The 13,979-nt window shown below is 40.9% G+C and overlaps 1 protein-coding gene across 1 annotated transcript; it reads left to right on the top strand.

Annotated features, from left to right (window-relative positions):
• Positions 1 to 1,019: 1,019 nt before the first annotated feature.
• LOC133716401 (uncharacterized) lies at positions 1,020 to 8,912 on the top strand. The gene is made up of 7 exons (XM_062143113.1): positions 1,020 to 1,488; positions 1,612 to 1,686; positions 2,555 to 2,574; positions 7,819 to 7,968; positions 8,086 to 8,178; positions 8,264 to 8,362; positions 8,448 to 8,912. The coding sequence occupies exons 1-7, from the start codon at positions 1,020 to 1,022 to the stop codon at positions 8,790 to 8,792; spliced, it is 1,251 nt and encodes a 416-aa protein (XP_061999097.1). The 3' UTR covers positions 8,793 to 8,912.
• The last annotated feature ends 5,067 nt before the right edge of the window (positions 8,913 to 13,979 follow it).

Here is a 13,979-nt window from a genome sequence, read left to right as displayed (position 1 = left end):
GGCTCCATTAAGCGTTATCGAATTTGATCAGAAAATCGAGGAGCATAAAATATGAACAAGGATTGGGGTTGAACGAGAGACTAAGAACGGTGGCTTAGGTTTGGGTAAGGATTCTCAGATCTGAAAGAAGGCCGAGATTTAGGTATTATTGCTACGCTTTCCTTCCTCGATAGCTTGGATGTGCGTGAGCTTCCGAGTTTTTGGTTGCTGGTGAAAGAGGGGATAGAAACTTAGACAGGGCCAATGGTTGCTGAGACTGAGAGAGAGTGGGTATTGTCGAGGGTTTTGTGTGCCAAAAAAGAGTTTAAAAAAGAAGAAGTCAAACACAGCTTACTCAGACAACACAATTTCTTAATTATGTTGTCTGAATATCACCCTCATTGACTAGTCAGCCTGGGTTTTGAGATTTTGAGAGGGAAAGTACTTCAATTTCTTGGAGGGAATTACTTTGGGTTTGATATGAAAAATTTCAATCTTTTACAACAACATATATATGTTGTCTGAATATGATCACATATTGAAAATGAAACAAGTATTGTTTTTCAGTGTATTCAGACAACACATTTAATTTATCTGTCGTCTGAAAAACTCAGACAACAGAAAATCAGCTTTCTGTTGTCTGATGTCTGTCGTCTGATGACATTTTTGGCATAGTGCCAGCTGATTCAATGGGGCAACCATTAGCAATGCAAGAATTCTTTTGTTTAGGAAACAGAGAAGATTGTTCAACTGGTAAAGGGAAAATGCAAGCTGAGTGATCACAGATTTCATGGAATTAAATAACTCTCAACTTACGAAAGACTGAAAACAAGGTTAGTCTTCTTGATAGTAATTGTCTTTTTTGTAATCATGCATTAGAAGATGGATTACACCTGTTCAGAGATTGTGATGTTACCACATGCTTTTGGGTGTGTACCAAATTGGGCCTTTGGGCCAAGAAGGTGGCTGCTTCATGCGTGGAGGGTTGGGTGTTGAACGTCATTGATAAATTGGATGGTAACAAATGTTCTGCTTTTTTCATGGCACTCTGGGTCATATGGTCTGAAAGAAATAATGTTTTGTGGAATGGGAATTTCTTCTGTGCATCTAATGCTGCTCAATGGGCTAGTAAATTTCTTGAGGAATATCAGCAACTTCATGTGCATGGAAATGTGAAAGGTAAAAGGGAAAAGACCAAATGGCAGAACCCTCCTAGTGGGCGTCTAAAAGTGAATGTGGATGAGAGTTACCGGGCTGATTATAGTGATGGTGGAGTGGGAGTTGTGATACGTGATGAAAATGGTATGTGTTTGTCAGCTCTGGCTCGGTATTTCCCACATGCTTCATCTGCTTTACATATGGAGGCTGAAGCATGTAGGGCTAGGCTCTTATTGGCAATCCATCAGGACATGACCGTTATTGACATTGAGAGTGATTGTTCCCTTGTTGTCACTGCTCTACAGCGTGAGGTGGAAGATAGATCTGACAGTGGGCATATTATCGATGATTGTAAGTCATATTTGACATCTTTTCACTCAAGTCAGGTTAGTCACATCTTCAGTGAAGCAAACGGTGTAGCCAACAGGTTAGCGCACCTTGCTAGTTTTAATTATATTTCTGATGTATGGTTAGATGAGACTCCTGTTATTATTCGGGATGTTCTCTATAAGGATGTTTGTAATCTTTCTAATGTAGCATGGGGTTCAGGTATTATGTCCCCCCTGTTGCAAAGTATTAATTCAATAAATGGAATCGAGCGTGGGGCTAAGCCTCCCAGCTAGGCTGGGTTCCAAACCCCTTTAAAAAAAACAGAAAACATGGCTAATCCACAAGTGATGGTAAACCATATAAGACGTCCAACAATTCATGGCACAGTTAAAGAGTATTACAGACCTGATCAGCTGGCAATTCTAAACCATAGACTGTTGACATTTTAATCCCACGAACGGACCGAGATTTAGGATTAGACACACTCCGCAACTACATCACAATAAAGCAGAATAAACAAACAAGGATGAAAAATAGTTGACACGAGATTTAACGTGGTTAGGCAAATTTCTTGCAAATGTCCACCTAAGATATTTGCTCTTTCACTATGAGAATAAAACTAGTACAAGAGACATCAGCTAAATCTCATAACCCAAATCTCAAATCCCTTGTATACCGTCACTCATAGAATAATACCCAAGAACACAATATCTCACCTAAGAGATTTTTTTCCCCTCTCACTCTCATGCACAACCCACCAGGAGAGCGTCTGCTGACCACCCAAGGTGGGTATCCATTATCCAACCGGGGGATAACAGTGCGTGATTTACACACGCCGTTTAGCAGATGAAGACCAAAAATGAATGTCAGGCTCAGTAAAAAACGCTTCACTCTGTCCTTTATGTTAGAATGGGTTCATTCTCTCCTTGGTAGACGACAAAGGAAACGTCTTCCATTCTTCCAGATTTGCTCCAGTTCTGCTCAGCCACAAATTGATAGGAGCAATATTGACTATGATTTTGATGTTTACATTTTACTTGGTTATTCTCTTAACATTATCATTTCTGACTTAGTTTAGTGTTTTTAGGTACTTTTGAGTCTGTAAAGGTAGATAAAGAGTTATTTTGCGCAGAAATGGAAAAAAAATGGAGAAATGAAGTTTTCCCAATCCAATTAGGAGAAGGAATTCCAGTTGAAGTAGGAATCCTGAGTCACTAGGAGTGAGCTCGTGGAAATGATGATCAAAAATGACAAATGACAGAATCCCAGTTGGATAAGGAAATCTATTCCTATCAGGAAAAGGAAACCTAATATGACTGGGAATCCCTATCACACAAAGAGAGTTCAAGAAGTTTCCAGAACATCCCGGAAAAAAAGAGTCCCAATTAGACTAGGAAACCTGATTGCATTAGGAGTCCTGATGATACTAGGATACCTAGGAAGGCTAGGAGATGTTGTGACTTCAAGATGACTCAAGAATGTTCTAGATGACAAGGTTTGCGTCACAATTGAAGATGGGTTTCGAAATTATCCAAGTTGAAGAAGCCTGACCCAAAAATTAAAGCATGTGACTTGCATATGAGTTTCTAGAGTGGTCTGGATGTCAAAGAGGAATCCTTGTCCCATAATTATTAATTTTTTCCGTGAGAAATAAAGGAAATAACAAGAAGATTTCGGCAAAGGTTCAATTTGGGAGATTTGGAAGAATATCTAATTCGTGTGAATTATAGAAAAGAAAATAAATAGAATATTTATCAATGAAGGTTTCCTGATTGCATATGAGTTGAATGAAGACCAATTTTAGAGAAGATACATAGTAATTTTGGCAAAGAAGATATTTAAGAAGATTCAAGATTATTCTCTACCTCTTAAGGAATATTTTGATTGGTTGAATGATGTCATTGAAGTAGAAATCAACCTCGATACCCAAGCATGTCGTGCACTATATATAGGAGGCATTGTGATACGTCAAACACCACCACAAAATTCAGAATCATAAACACAAACTTGTCCCCTTCTTCTCTCAATATTTCGGCAATCTTCCATTCTTCAAAGTTCAAGACCGTGAGCATCCCCATCTCCATTCAAGCATCCTTGCCGTGATTCTCATTCATTCCACCACCTTTGAAGCTTCTTGCATTCTTGAAGATTTTAAAAGTGTAACCATGAACATCTTTTTATGTTTTCGGTTTCGTTTCTTTGTAAAACTAATTTCGGATTTGATTTTGGTTTTAATCGAATATGTTTGCGATTTCATGTGAGGATGAAGAATTGATTTTAGATATGTAGTTTTCGAATACTATGAAGCATGTTTTAGGTTTTAGGTTTTCAAAGTTATAAATTGTGATTTCAACTTGTTATGCATGATTGTTGGTTTTGTACTAAAAGAGCATTGTTTGCTTGTTTATTGATCTTTGGATGTAGACTTTGATCGATGAGCATGTAATTGAATCCATATTAAGATATGCTAGCATTCTAGGTCTTAATAATTGAAGTGGAAAACCTATAGTTCCTTAGGTAAATCAACAATGAGTCTTGCATACATTTATGACGTTCCAACTTGTGTGTTTTGTTTGAATTGATCAAACTTCCATGTGTGCTTAATGCGTTGAAAGTGTTCTTGTCAGTGATTAGCTACCACTAGTAATTGCATGCTCAATAGGATTAACTATGGTGCGTTCATCTAGTTAGTTTAATTAAGGGAAGTAATAAGGACTTTGTATGCGTTCATCTATGTTCTTGATCAATTCCTTGCTATAACATGTTTTGATTCGTGATTTGTGCTTTGAAACCTTGCCAACTTGTTAGTAGTAGTCAACTCTATCTATTTTTGTTCCATTCATATAAATCTATTTGATTCTTTGTTTTGGTGAGTCACTTGTATATACTTAATTAGTTGTAGTTTAGAAATTAAATCCTAAATCCCCTTTCTTTGTACTTTTCGTAAATAAGTAATTATATAACTTTGTTTTCTTTTATCTAACGTTTTATTTTGCAGGAATAATAAGTCTCTAATCCCCGGTTGTTAACGTTAGTGATCCGTGGGATCTCTAGTTAGCTTGAGAGAGAGAGTGACACGAGATGTATGGTGGTTCGTCTCCCGCCTTAGTGGGAAACTACGTCCACTTGAATGTTTAACTAGTGTGTTGAGCCTTGCGGCCCAAAGGGGGATTACAAAGTATGTAATGGGATGGATTGAGTGTGGGAGGAGGCATTCCTTTTATAGGTGAAGGAAGCCATCTCCTTTACATTTTCTTAGATGTGGGATGTAGAAATCACTATTCTAGTCTAGAAAACATGTTTGTGAAGGCAACTTTGCAAGGCCGGAAAGGTGGCTTCGCGGCGACGGATTTGTGACTTCCGGATACCGTAGCGTAGCTTGAACATAGGGCTACAAGATGCAAGTAGCGGTTGGGCCTCACCATGGCTTGTGGGTGTCCCAAAGAAGGTGTTACTTATGCTTGGTGACATAGCAAAGTAGCTTCCTAGTAGAGGTATCTACAAGTCCCCGAAGTCCCCAAGTAAGAGGAGCTTCTTGGTTGGGGAGTTATAAACATGAAGTCACCAAGCATAAGTGAGCGGGCGGCACGGAGCCCCTACAAGTCCCCGAACTCCGTAAGCAAGAAGGGACTCGTTAACCTGCACAACAAAGACAAAAACACGCATATGTAGAATGCTCGTTGCATTGGGCAACAAATGTGAGTTGCATTGATATGCGTTGGTATATACGAATGTATGAGGTGCGTGATACATGTGGATGTATACATGCAAATGGCGCCGAGTATGATCGGTTATGACGTAGAAACTTGAGAACGCATATGGTTGTGTGAGCAAATGGATTGCATATGAAAAATGTGTGACGGGCGTGAGGGAGCGAACGAGGTCGAGTTTGACGGGGTTACGCTCGTGAGATGTAAGTTGCATAAGTGCCGCGAAGGTATGCATTTGTAAGTCATGAATAATGAACGTGTGTACTGTTGTGTTTGTTTGGTTTTTTTGCTCGTACTAATGGAACGCGAAAAGAATTCAATTTGTTGCAATCGGTAAACGACAAATGGTAGAAAAATTCAATGTTCCATTAACGTGTAGTGTGTCGAGGAGACATGAGTGTAAAGCTTGGGAATGCCGAAAGGCAAGAGCGTGAAAGCTCGGGGGTGCCGGGAAGGCGTGAGCGGAAAACTCGGGGTTGCCGGGAAGGCATGAGCGGAAAGTTCGTGGTTGCCGGAAAGGCATGAGCGGGAAGCTCGAGGGTTGCCGGGAAGGCATGAGCGTAAAGCTCGGGGTTGTCAGGAAGGCATGAGCGGGAAGCTCGTGAGTTGTCGAGAAGGCATGAGCGGAAAGCTCGGGGTTGCCGGGAAGGCATGAGCGGGAAGCTCGTGAGCGGGGAGCTCGGGGGTGAGCGGAAGCTCAAGGGTTGCCGGGAAGGCATGAGCGGAAAACTCGGGATGCCGTGAAGGCGTGAGCGGAAGCTCGAAGGTGTCGCGAAGGCGTGAGCGGAAAGCTCGGGGTGCCGTGAAGGCGTGAGTGGAAAACTCGGGGTGCCGTGAAGGTGTGAGCGGAAGCTCGAAGGTGCCGCGAAGGCGTGAGTGTGAAAACTCGAACTTGCCTCTGAGGCGAGAGCGTGAAAGCTCGAAGTTGCCGCTGAGGCATGAACAGGTAACTCAAGGGTGATGCCATGTGGCATGAGCGGGACCGTTGCTAATTATGCTGGGCTGTATGTACAAGTCCCCGATCAATGAGGTTTTCTTGCGGGGTTGATACCAAAGCGTAGCTTTGTGCCGTATATCAAGCATAATTAGTGCGAGTGCGTTGTCCATCTAGAATTGGTCGGAGTGAACGCTTTTGCCCTTTCGGGTGGGCCCCTGCTAGGCCCTCCGAGGAGTCCCCTACTCCTGGCGATAGACCTCTGTATGGTCGGAAAATTATTTGATGAGGGGAGCTGCGTTTAAGCAGTGGGTGTTAGGTAGCGAACCTAATCTTTGATACCCAAGTGTCGGGAGTTAAATGCCGGATCAATGGCTGCTGTGGGCTACGTTAACCAATCCCTTTACTCTTTCCCGGAGGAGAAAAGCTTGACTGCGATGCCGCGTAGCGGTCACTGTCATTATGAGGCGTTGCCTTACCGCTTGGCGGTTGGTCGTAGACCATAGACTTGTAAAGTTTGTATTTGTACGAACAATGACAAACAAATAGAGCAAGTAATAATATTTTGTTTGAGTGTCCTATGTTTATTTAATTTTGCAATTAAAATAGGAGCATGGCATACGTGTATAGCATGTACTTGTAGTGTGGATGCTAATAACATTTTGTGTAGACATGCTTAAGGATGATTGAGATATTTAAGCATGGCCTTGAGCATAGTAGGTGTACTAGTAAAATTAGTACAAGGTGTAAGCATGCTTAAACTCATAGTAGCCACTACAACAAAAAGTCTTTTTAGCGACCAAGTTTTTTGCGAGGAATTTATTTTCGTCAGTAAATGTCACTTTTTACGAGGAAGATTTCGATTCCTCACTAAATGTCATTAAGTTTTCTGCGAGAAACATAATTTCCTCACTATACACCACTTTCTACGACGAATATTTTTGTTCATCACTAAAGGTGACCATAGTTTGGTCTCCTAAATCATCAAGTTATTAGCGAGGAAATATGAGACTAGGGTGAGGAATTTTTTCATCGCGAAAACGACATTCAACGAGGAAATAACGATTTCGTCGTTATTAGTTTGGCGGAAAATTATGTAAAACCCGCCAAATTCAATGGTGACAAAATTATGGATTCCTCGCTAAAATCCCGTGTTTTACGATGAACTATTTCCTCGTGAAAAGAAGCAATTAGCGAGGAAATAATGATTTCGTCGTTATTAGTTTGGCGGAAAATTATGTGAAACCCGCCAAATTCAATGGCAACAAAATTATGGATTCCTCGCTAAAATCCTGTGTTTTACGATGAACTATTTCCTCGTGAAAAGAAGCAATTAGCGAGGAAATAACTATTTTGTCGTTATTAGTTTGGAGGAAAATTATGCAAAACCCACCAAATTCAATGGCGACAAAATTATGAATTCCTCCCTAAAAGCCCGTGTTTTACGATGAACTATTTCCTCGTGAAAAGAAGCAATTAGTGAGGAAATAACGATTTCGTCGTTATTAGTTTGAAGGAAAATTATGTAAAACCCGCCAAATTCAATGGCGACAAAATTATGGATTCCTCGCTAAAAGCCCGTGTTTTACGATGAACTATTTCCTCGTGAAAAGAAGCAATTAGCGAGGAAATAACTATTTCGTCGTTATTAGTTTGGCGGAAAATTATGTAAAACCCGCCAAATTCAATGGCGACAAAACATGTCAGACTGTATTTTGTAATTTTCGTTATAAGTTGAAGAAACATTTTGAGAAATTTTCAACAATCGAGGAAGCAATTGAAAACAAACACGATGATGTCAAGACTCAGGAAGAATGGGAGTTTCTCTGTGCTCGTTTTTCTAGTGAAAAGTTTCAGGTACAATATTGTTTATTTTTTTAACTATTTTTCAACACAGTTCACTTTTTTGTTATCTTAGTTTTCGTTTTTATTCAGATTCCAACTAACTATTGGATATTTCATAATAATTTTCAGATTCGTTCAGAGAAGAATGCTATAAATAGGTCAAAGTTGACACATCACCACAAAGCTGGGTCAAAGTCATTTATGTCTCACCAAGAGCAAATTGTAAGATATTTATAAATTTTGTTAATAAATTTATAGCTTCAATATATATTTGTAGATGTTAAAAGAATATGTTTGAATGCAATAGGCAGCACAGACTGGAGAGATGCAAGGTGCAATTGATCGCTTTGAAACAGAGTACAAAAGCACTAAAAAAGGTTGGGACTTGGGAGCAAAAGCAAAGTGGGTAAGTAACTTGTTAACGAGAAATTGATCAGGTTGTAATTGAGAAATTGCATATCATATCTAACTGTATATATTTTTTATTGTAGGATGAAATGATTAAGATGCGAACTGAGACAACTCAACCTGATGGAACTCGGACAATGACAGATGATGAAATTTGTGCAAAAGTCCTCGGAGTCAAATCAGGCTACATCAAGGGTTGTGGTTTTGGCCCTAGACCTCCACCATCAAGGGTCTCTCATTCGTCGATAAATGAAATGTCTGAAAAGAACAAAGAGTTGCAAGAACAGCTTCAAGAGACCCAACACCTTGTAGGGACTCAACAACAAAAGATTGATGCACAAAATGAGGTGATCCAAAGATTGGAGGAGCAAGCCAAAAAGTTTGAGGAGTTCATGGCTAACTTTTCCAGGCAACATCCATCAAGTTAGTATCTTTATTAGAGAACTTAAACATGGAGAAATAATTTTTTAGATCATCTTGATTTTGTTATTGGTTTTAGACTATTTTTGTTACTCCTTATGTTAGGAAACACTTTGATTGTTACTTTGGTTTTATTATTATGAGATTTATTATTGGTTTTATTATTTCAATTTTTTTTAAATATTTTCATGTAATATGGTAGAGAACAATCGGTGGCAAAACCATATGTATTGTCAACATTTTCCTCGTAATAAGCAATCAATTGTAACGAAAAAGAATTTCCTCGCTATAGGCTATAGAATGTATAACGACGAAAATAAATTTCATCGCTATACAATACACAACTTATGACGACAAAAATAAATTTCCTCGTTAAAGATTATAATATGTACAACGATGAAAGTAAATTTCATCGCTATAGGTTATACAACTTACAACGACAAAAAGTAAATTTCCTCGCTATAGAATATAGTATCTACCGCGATGAAAGTAAATTTCCTCGCTATAGACTATACAACCTACAACGACAAAAGTAAATTTGCTCGCTATAGACTATACAACCTACAACGACAAAAGTAAAATTCCTCGCTATAGACTATACAACCTACAACGACAAAAGATAAATTTCCTCGCTATAGACTATACAACTTACAACGACAAAAGTAAATTTCCTCGCTATAGCAAATACAACCTACAACGACAAAAGTAAATTTCCTCACTATAAACCTTATAACCTATATCGACAAATGTAAAGTTCCTCGTCATTGAGTACCTTTGGCGAGGAATACACCATATAACCTATATCGACAAATGTAAATTTCCTCGTCATTGAGTACATTTGGCGAGGAATACACCATATAACCTATAACGACAAATGTAAATTTCCTCGTCATTGAGTACTTTTGGCGAGGAATATTTTTTCAATTTTTTTATTATTTATAATTTCTAAATTATTTACATATCATTAGCGAGGAAATAATACTTTAGCGATGAAATTTATTTTATCGGGAAATATATTTAACGACTATTTTCTGGCCTTCAAAAATTTTTAGTGAGAAAAAAATATGAGTTTAGGCGAGGAAAAAAATTGTAGCTAAAGAATAAAGGCGAGAAAAAAATATATTCATCGCGAAAATGGATTGGCGAGGAAATACTATTTTTCTCGCGGAAACTTTTCTTGACCACCCTACCGCGAGGAACTGGTGACAAAAATATTTTCCTCGCGAAAACACTACAGCGAGGAAATCTCAGTTTTCAGTGACAAATTTGTTCCTCGCAAATTAGCATTTCTGTTGTAGTGAGCATGTAAATGCATGCATATCAATTGTGATATATTTGTAAGCATGCCTAAAAGTAGTAAAAGCATGCAAATGCATGGTAATAGCTCTAATTGAAAGAACGTAAAAGATAGACTTATCTGGAGCCGAGGTTTTAATAGATTGTAAAGAATTGAGGTATCCGATCGTGAGACTTTATTTGGAATGCATCAACTAACTATTGAGGTATTGGTTCCGTTTTGAGGAAGTTGCCGAGAGAGATAATCGAACCTCAAAACAAAGCAAACAATTAGCATGTAAGTTTGTAAAACTATTAAATGTTTGATATGTGCATTGACCGGGGGCCATGGCAATGCATTAATATTGTGGACGTTTAAGTGGCATGGTGCCATATAATTTATAATGCATGCAACATATCATGTAACATGTTTTGATTGACATGGCCTATTAGTCACTAGCCGTATAACATGTGTATATGTAGCTAAGAGAGAAGCATGTTCACCACGTGCCTCCAATTTTGAATTTCAAATAGGTAATGAAATTAATTGACATGTATATGTGTAGACTTTGTAAGCATGTGTGGGTGTAAAGGTCTGAACTGCATACATGGTCACGTGCAAGTTTGAATCCCATCTATTAATTAAGAGTGCCGCAGGTGGCTATAGGTTATGTACATGGAACACCTAAATTAGCGACAAGTGTGCTGTAGTTGTGCACCATCAGACACTATTAAGTGTATGTCATAAATTTAGAACATAGCTTAGCACGTGTACCCTTTATTAATTGTCAAAGGGTATGTGGCTTGAGTCTAAACTGTTCACAAATAATAATTTAATTGTGTGATGTTGACAATCTCATATATCTCGGTAGCAAAGGCAAATTGAGAGGAGAGAGGCTTAGCTTATTTTGCAGATTTTGACAGCCATCAAAGCTCGGGGCATGTTTGGGTTGCTGTTGACGCTAGCGGTGCCTGCTGGAGGTGCTAGCGGAGCTGGTTATCGGTGATGGAGTCAGCGGAGCTGGTGACCGCCGGTGGTGGGGGAGCTGCTAAGATGGCGCTAGCGGAGCATTGGGCCGGCGGAGCGGAGCATTTGGCCGGCGGTGTTTTTAAGAACATGGGTTCTTGGCGGAGGGCGTGAGCTCAGCGGAGACTTGGTCAGTGAAGTTATAGTCAACGGTGGCTCCTATAGGAGCTTTGGCTAGCGGTTTGTTGCTGGCGGAGGTCTTCGGCGGACGGAGTCTGGCGGAAGCCTTAATAGCAGTAGGCGCTGGATAAAGGTGTGGCGGAGGATGGTCTGCTAGCGGTGTACAGTCCGGCGCTGCAGACCAGCGGTAATTTTTGTCAGCGGTGCAGCTCGACGGTGAAGTTCGGCGGTGCAACTCGGCAGTGATGGCGGAGAAACCCGGCGGAGGTTTCCCAGCGGAGAATCTCGGCGGATGTTGCCCGGCGGAGTGGTGGCTAGCGGAGCCTTGCTTGGCGGAGCTGTGTCTCCGGTGCCCTGCTTGGCTAACCATGCCCGGCTGTGCGTTGCAGCTGATGGAGTTCAGCGGAGCTGATTACCGCTGGTGCTGGCGGAGCTGGGCGGAGCGGAGCCGCTGGTTGGTGGTGGCAGTGAAGCCTGCTGGTCATTTGGAGCTCGGCGGAGGGACTGAGCTAAGCGGAGGCTCGATGCCAGCGGAGTTGTGCCGCTGGTGCTTATCCATGGGTGCCCAGAGAAGTCTTCTGGGTGTGGAGAGGAAGTTAGCGAAATTTTTTTTTTTCAGCGTTGACCGGCCATGGTTAGCGTTGACCTTTGAGTTGGGCGTTGACCGGAGTTGACTAGCCCTTTAAATTGGCGGGGGACCTCATCTTGACCTGGAATTAAGCAATGAGCCCGAGTTGCACTTGATGCAAAATTTTGCTTTTTGTTTTACCGCTAAGATGGGTAGCGGAGGATGTAAGGCTTGATTGAGAATACAAGGCAAGGAAGGTCGAGTGCTTCTAGCGCCAATGTTAACGTTAGTGATCCGTGGGATCTCTAGTTAGCTTGAGAGAGAGAGAGAGAGAGAGAGAGTGACACGAGATGTATAGTGGTTCGTCTCCCGCCTTAGCGGGAAACTATGTCCACTTGAATGTTTAACTAGTGTGTTGAGCCTTGCGGCCCAAAGGGGGATTACAAAGTATGTAATGGGATGGATTGAGTGTGGGAGGAGGTATTCCTTTTATAGGTGAAGGAAGCCATCTCCTTTACATTTTCTTAGATGTGGGATGTAGAAATCACTATTCTAGTCTAGAAAACATGTTTGTGAAGGAAACTTTGCAAGGCCGGAAATGTGGCTTCCCGGCGACGGATTTGCGACTTCCGGATACCGAAGCGTAGCTTGAACATAGGGCTACAAGATGCAAGTAGCGGTTGAGCGTCACCATGGCTTATGGGTGTCCCAAAGAGGGTGTTACTTATGCTTGGTGACATAGGAAAGTAGCTTCCTAGTAGAGGTATCTACACCGGTTAAAAACGATCCCTACTTATTCTTACTCCATTGATAGGGTTTTAAATTAAGCACTGAATTTGTGCAGGTCACAGATCAATGGCAAAGAAGCCCATGTGGATAACCACCCGAAGTGGATAGTAGAAGTTTCGGAGAAGTGGGTGGCAACAAAGTCCAAGCTAGTCTTCATTCAACATGCTACCCCCATTAATAGCCTACAACAATTAATACATTCACATACCTCACCATGCCAATCTACCCACATATGCACTACGTGAAATATGCAACAACGTTTTCTACACCAACATGTCAATTCTCAAATATAGTTACCACATTAATACTTGTGGGTCATTACTTCTTTATGCATGAGAATGAACACCAATCTCAACATAGACATCAATATTCCACTATCTTCCTCAGACCAAGTGCAGCGGTTGCTCTTTGACCGGGCACCAGCTGAGATTTGATGAGGTGTTGCCCAGCTGAAGAAAATCTCACCTTCCACCGACCCAAGCTTTACCAGCCAAGAGTTGGCTTTGCATGACCAAGGCCAAAAAAAAGGGCAAGGCCGTGACTTTTTTCTTGCCCAAAGTCATGGAGCTGCCAGCGTTGCCCGCTGGAGAACGTGGGTGACATCAGGAAGAAACGCAAAGAGACAGACGCGGCTTAATCCAAGGGTGGAAGACACGGACCAATCCAGAAGCGCCATGTGGCCGACCTGCAGCAGGATTTTGTCGCGTAGCGACATTGAGTGGGGGGCAGGACACTTGGCATCGAACCGTTGGCTTCTTAAGTGATTTTGATTCCAACGGTCCTTTAATCTGGGCCTTTGGTTTCAATTGAAACAATGATCTAACGGTAATGAAGGAATAGTGAAAAAAAAGGGTGATTCAACGGAAAGAAACGGGAAGAAAAAAAAAAGGGTTATTCAACGGAAAGAAACGGGAAGAAAAAAAATGTAAAAAATGTAAAAATTTCTCTATAAATACCTACAAATTTTTGTAACATCTCACACCCAAAAATATATATTTCATAGTCACACCTTCCTCCTCTTCATATTGCTCTGATTTTCCAAATTTGTTTATATCCAATATGGCCGAACAACCAAGAAACACACGTCCAGTGGCCGGACAAGAGGGAGATCAAAGTGAAGATACCCAAGATAAAAGGAGATGGACGGATGAGGAAGATGTTCAATTGTGCAAGTCTTGGAAAGTTGTAAGCCAATGTCCGGCTGTGGGCACAAATCAGAAAAAAAAACGACTTATGGAGGCGCGTGAAGCGACATTTTGACGCAAATTGGCCGCAGAGCCGATCAGCCCAATCTTTGCAGGGAAGGTGGAAAATTTTGAAGGTTGAACTCTTTGAGTGGCATTGTGCATTAAGGCAAGCAAAAAATTGGTACAAGAGCGGTTTGAATGCAGTTGATGAGGTATGTATTTGTTGATA

The sequence above is a fragment of the Rosa rugosa genome, chromosome 6 (genome assembly GCF_958449725.1).
Source record: "Rosa rugosa chromosome 6, drRosRugo1.1, whole genome shotgun sequence".
Taxonomy (NCBI): domain Eukaryota; kingdom Viridiplantae; phylum Streptophyta; class Magnoliopsida; order Rosales; family Rosaceae; genus Rosa; species Rosa rugosa.
Note: the sequence above shows the minus strand (reverse complement) of the source record. Positions and strands in the feature narration are given on the sequence as shown.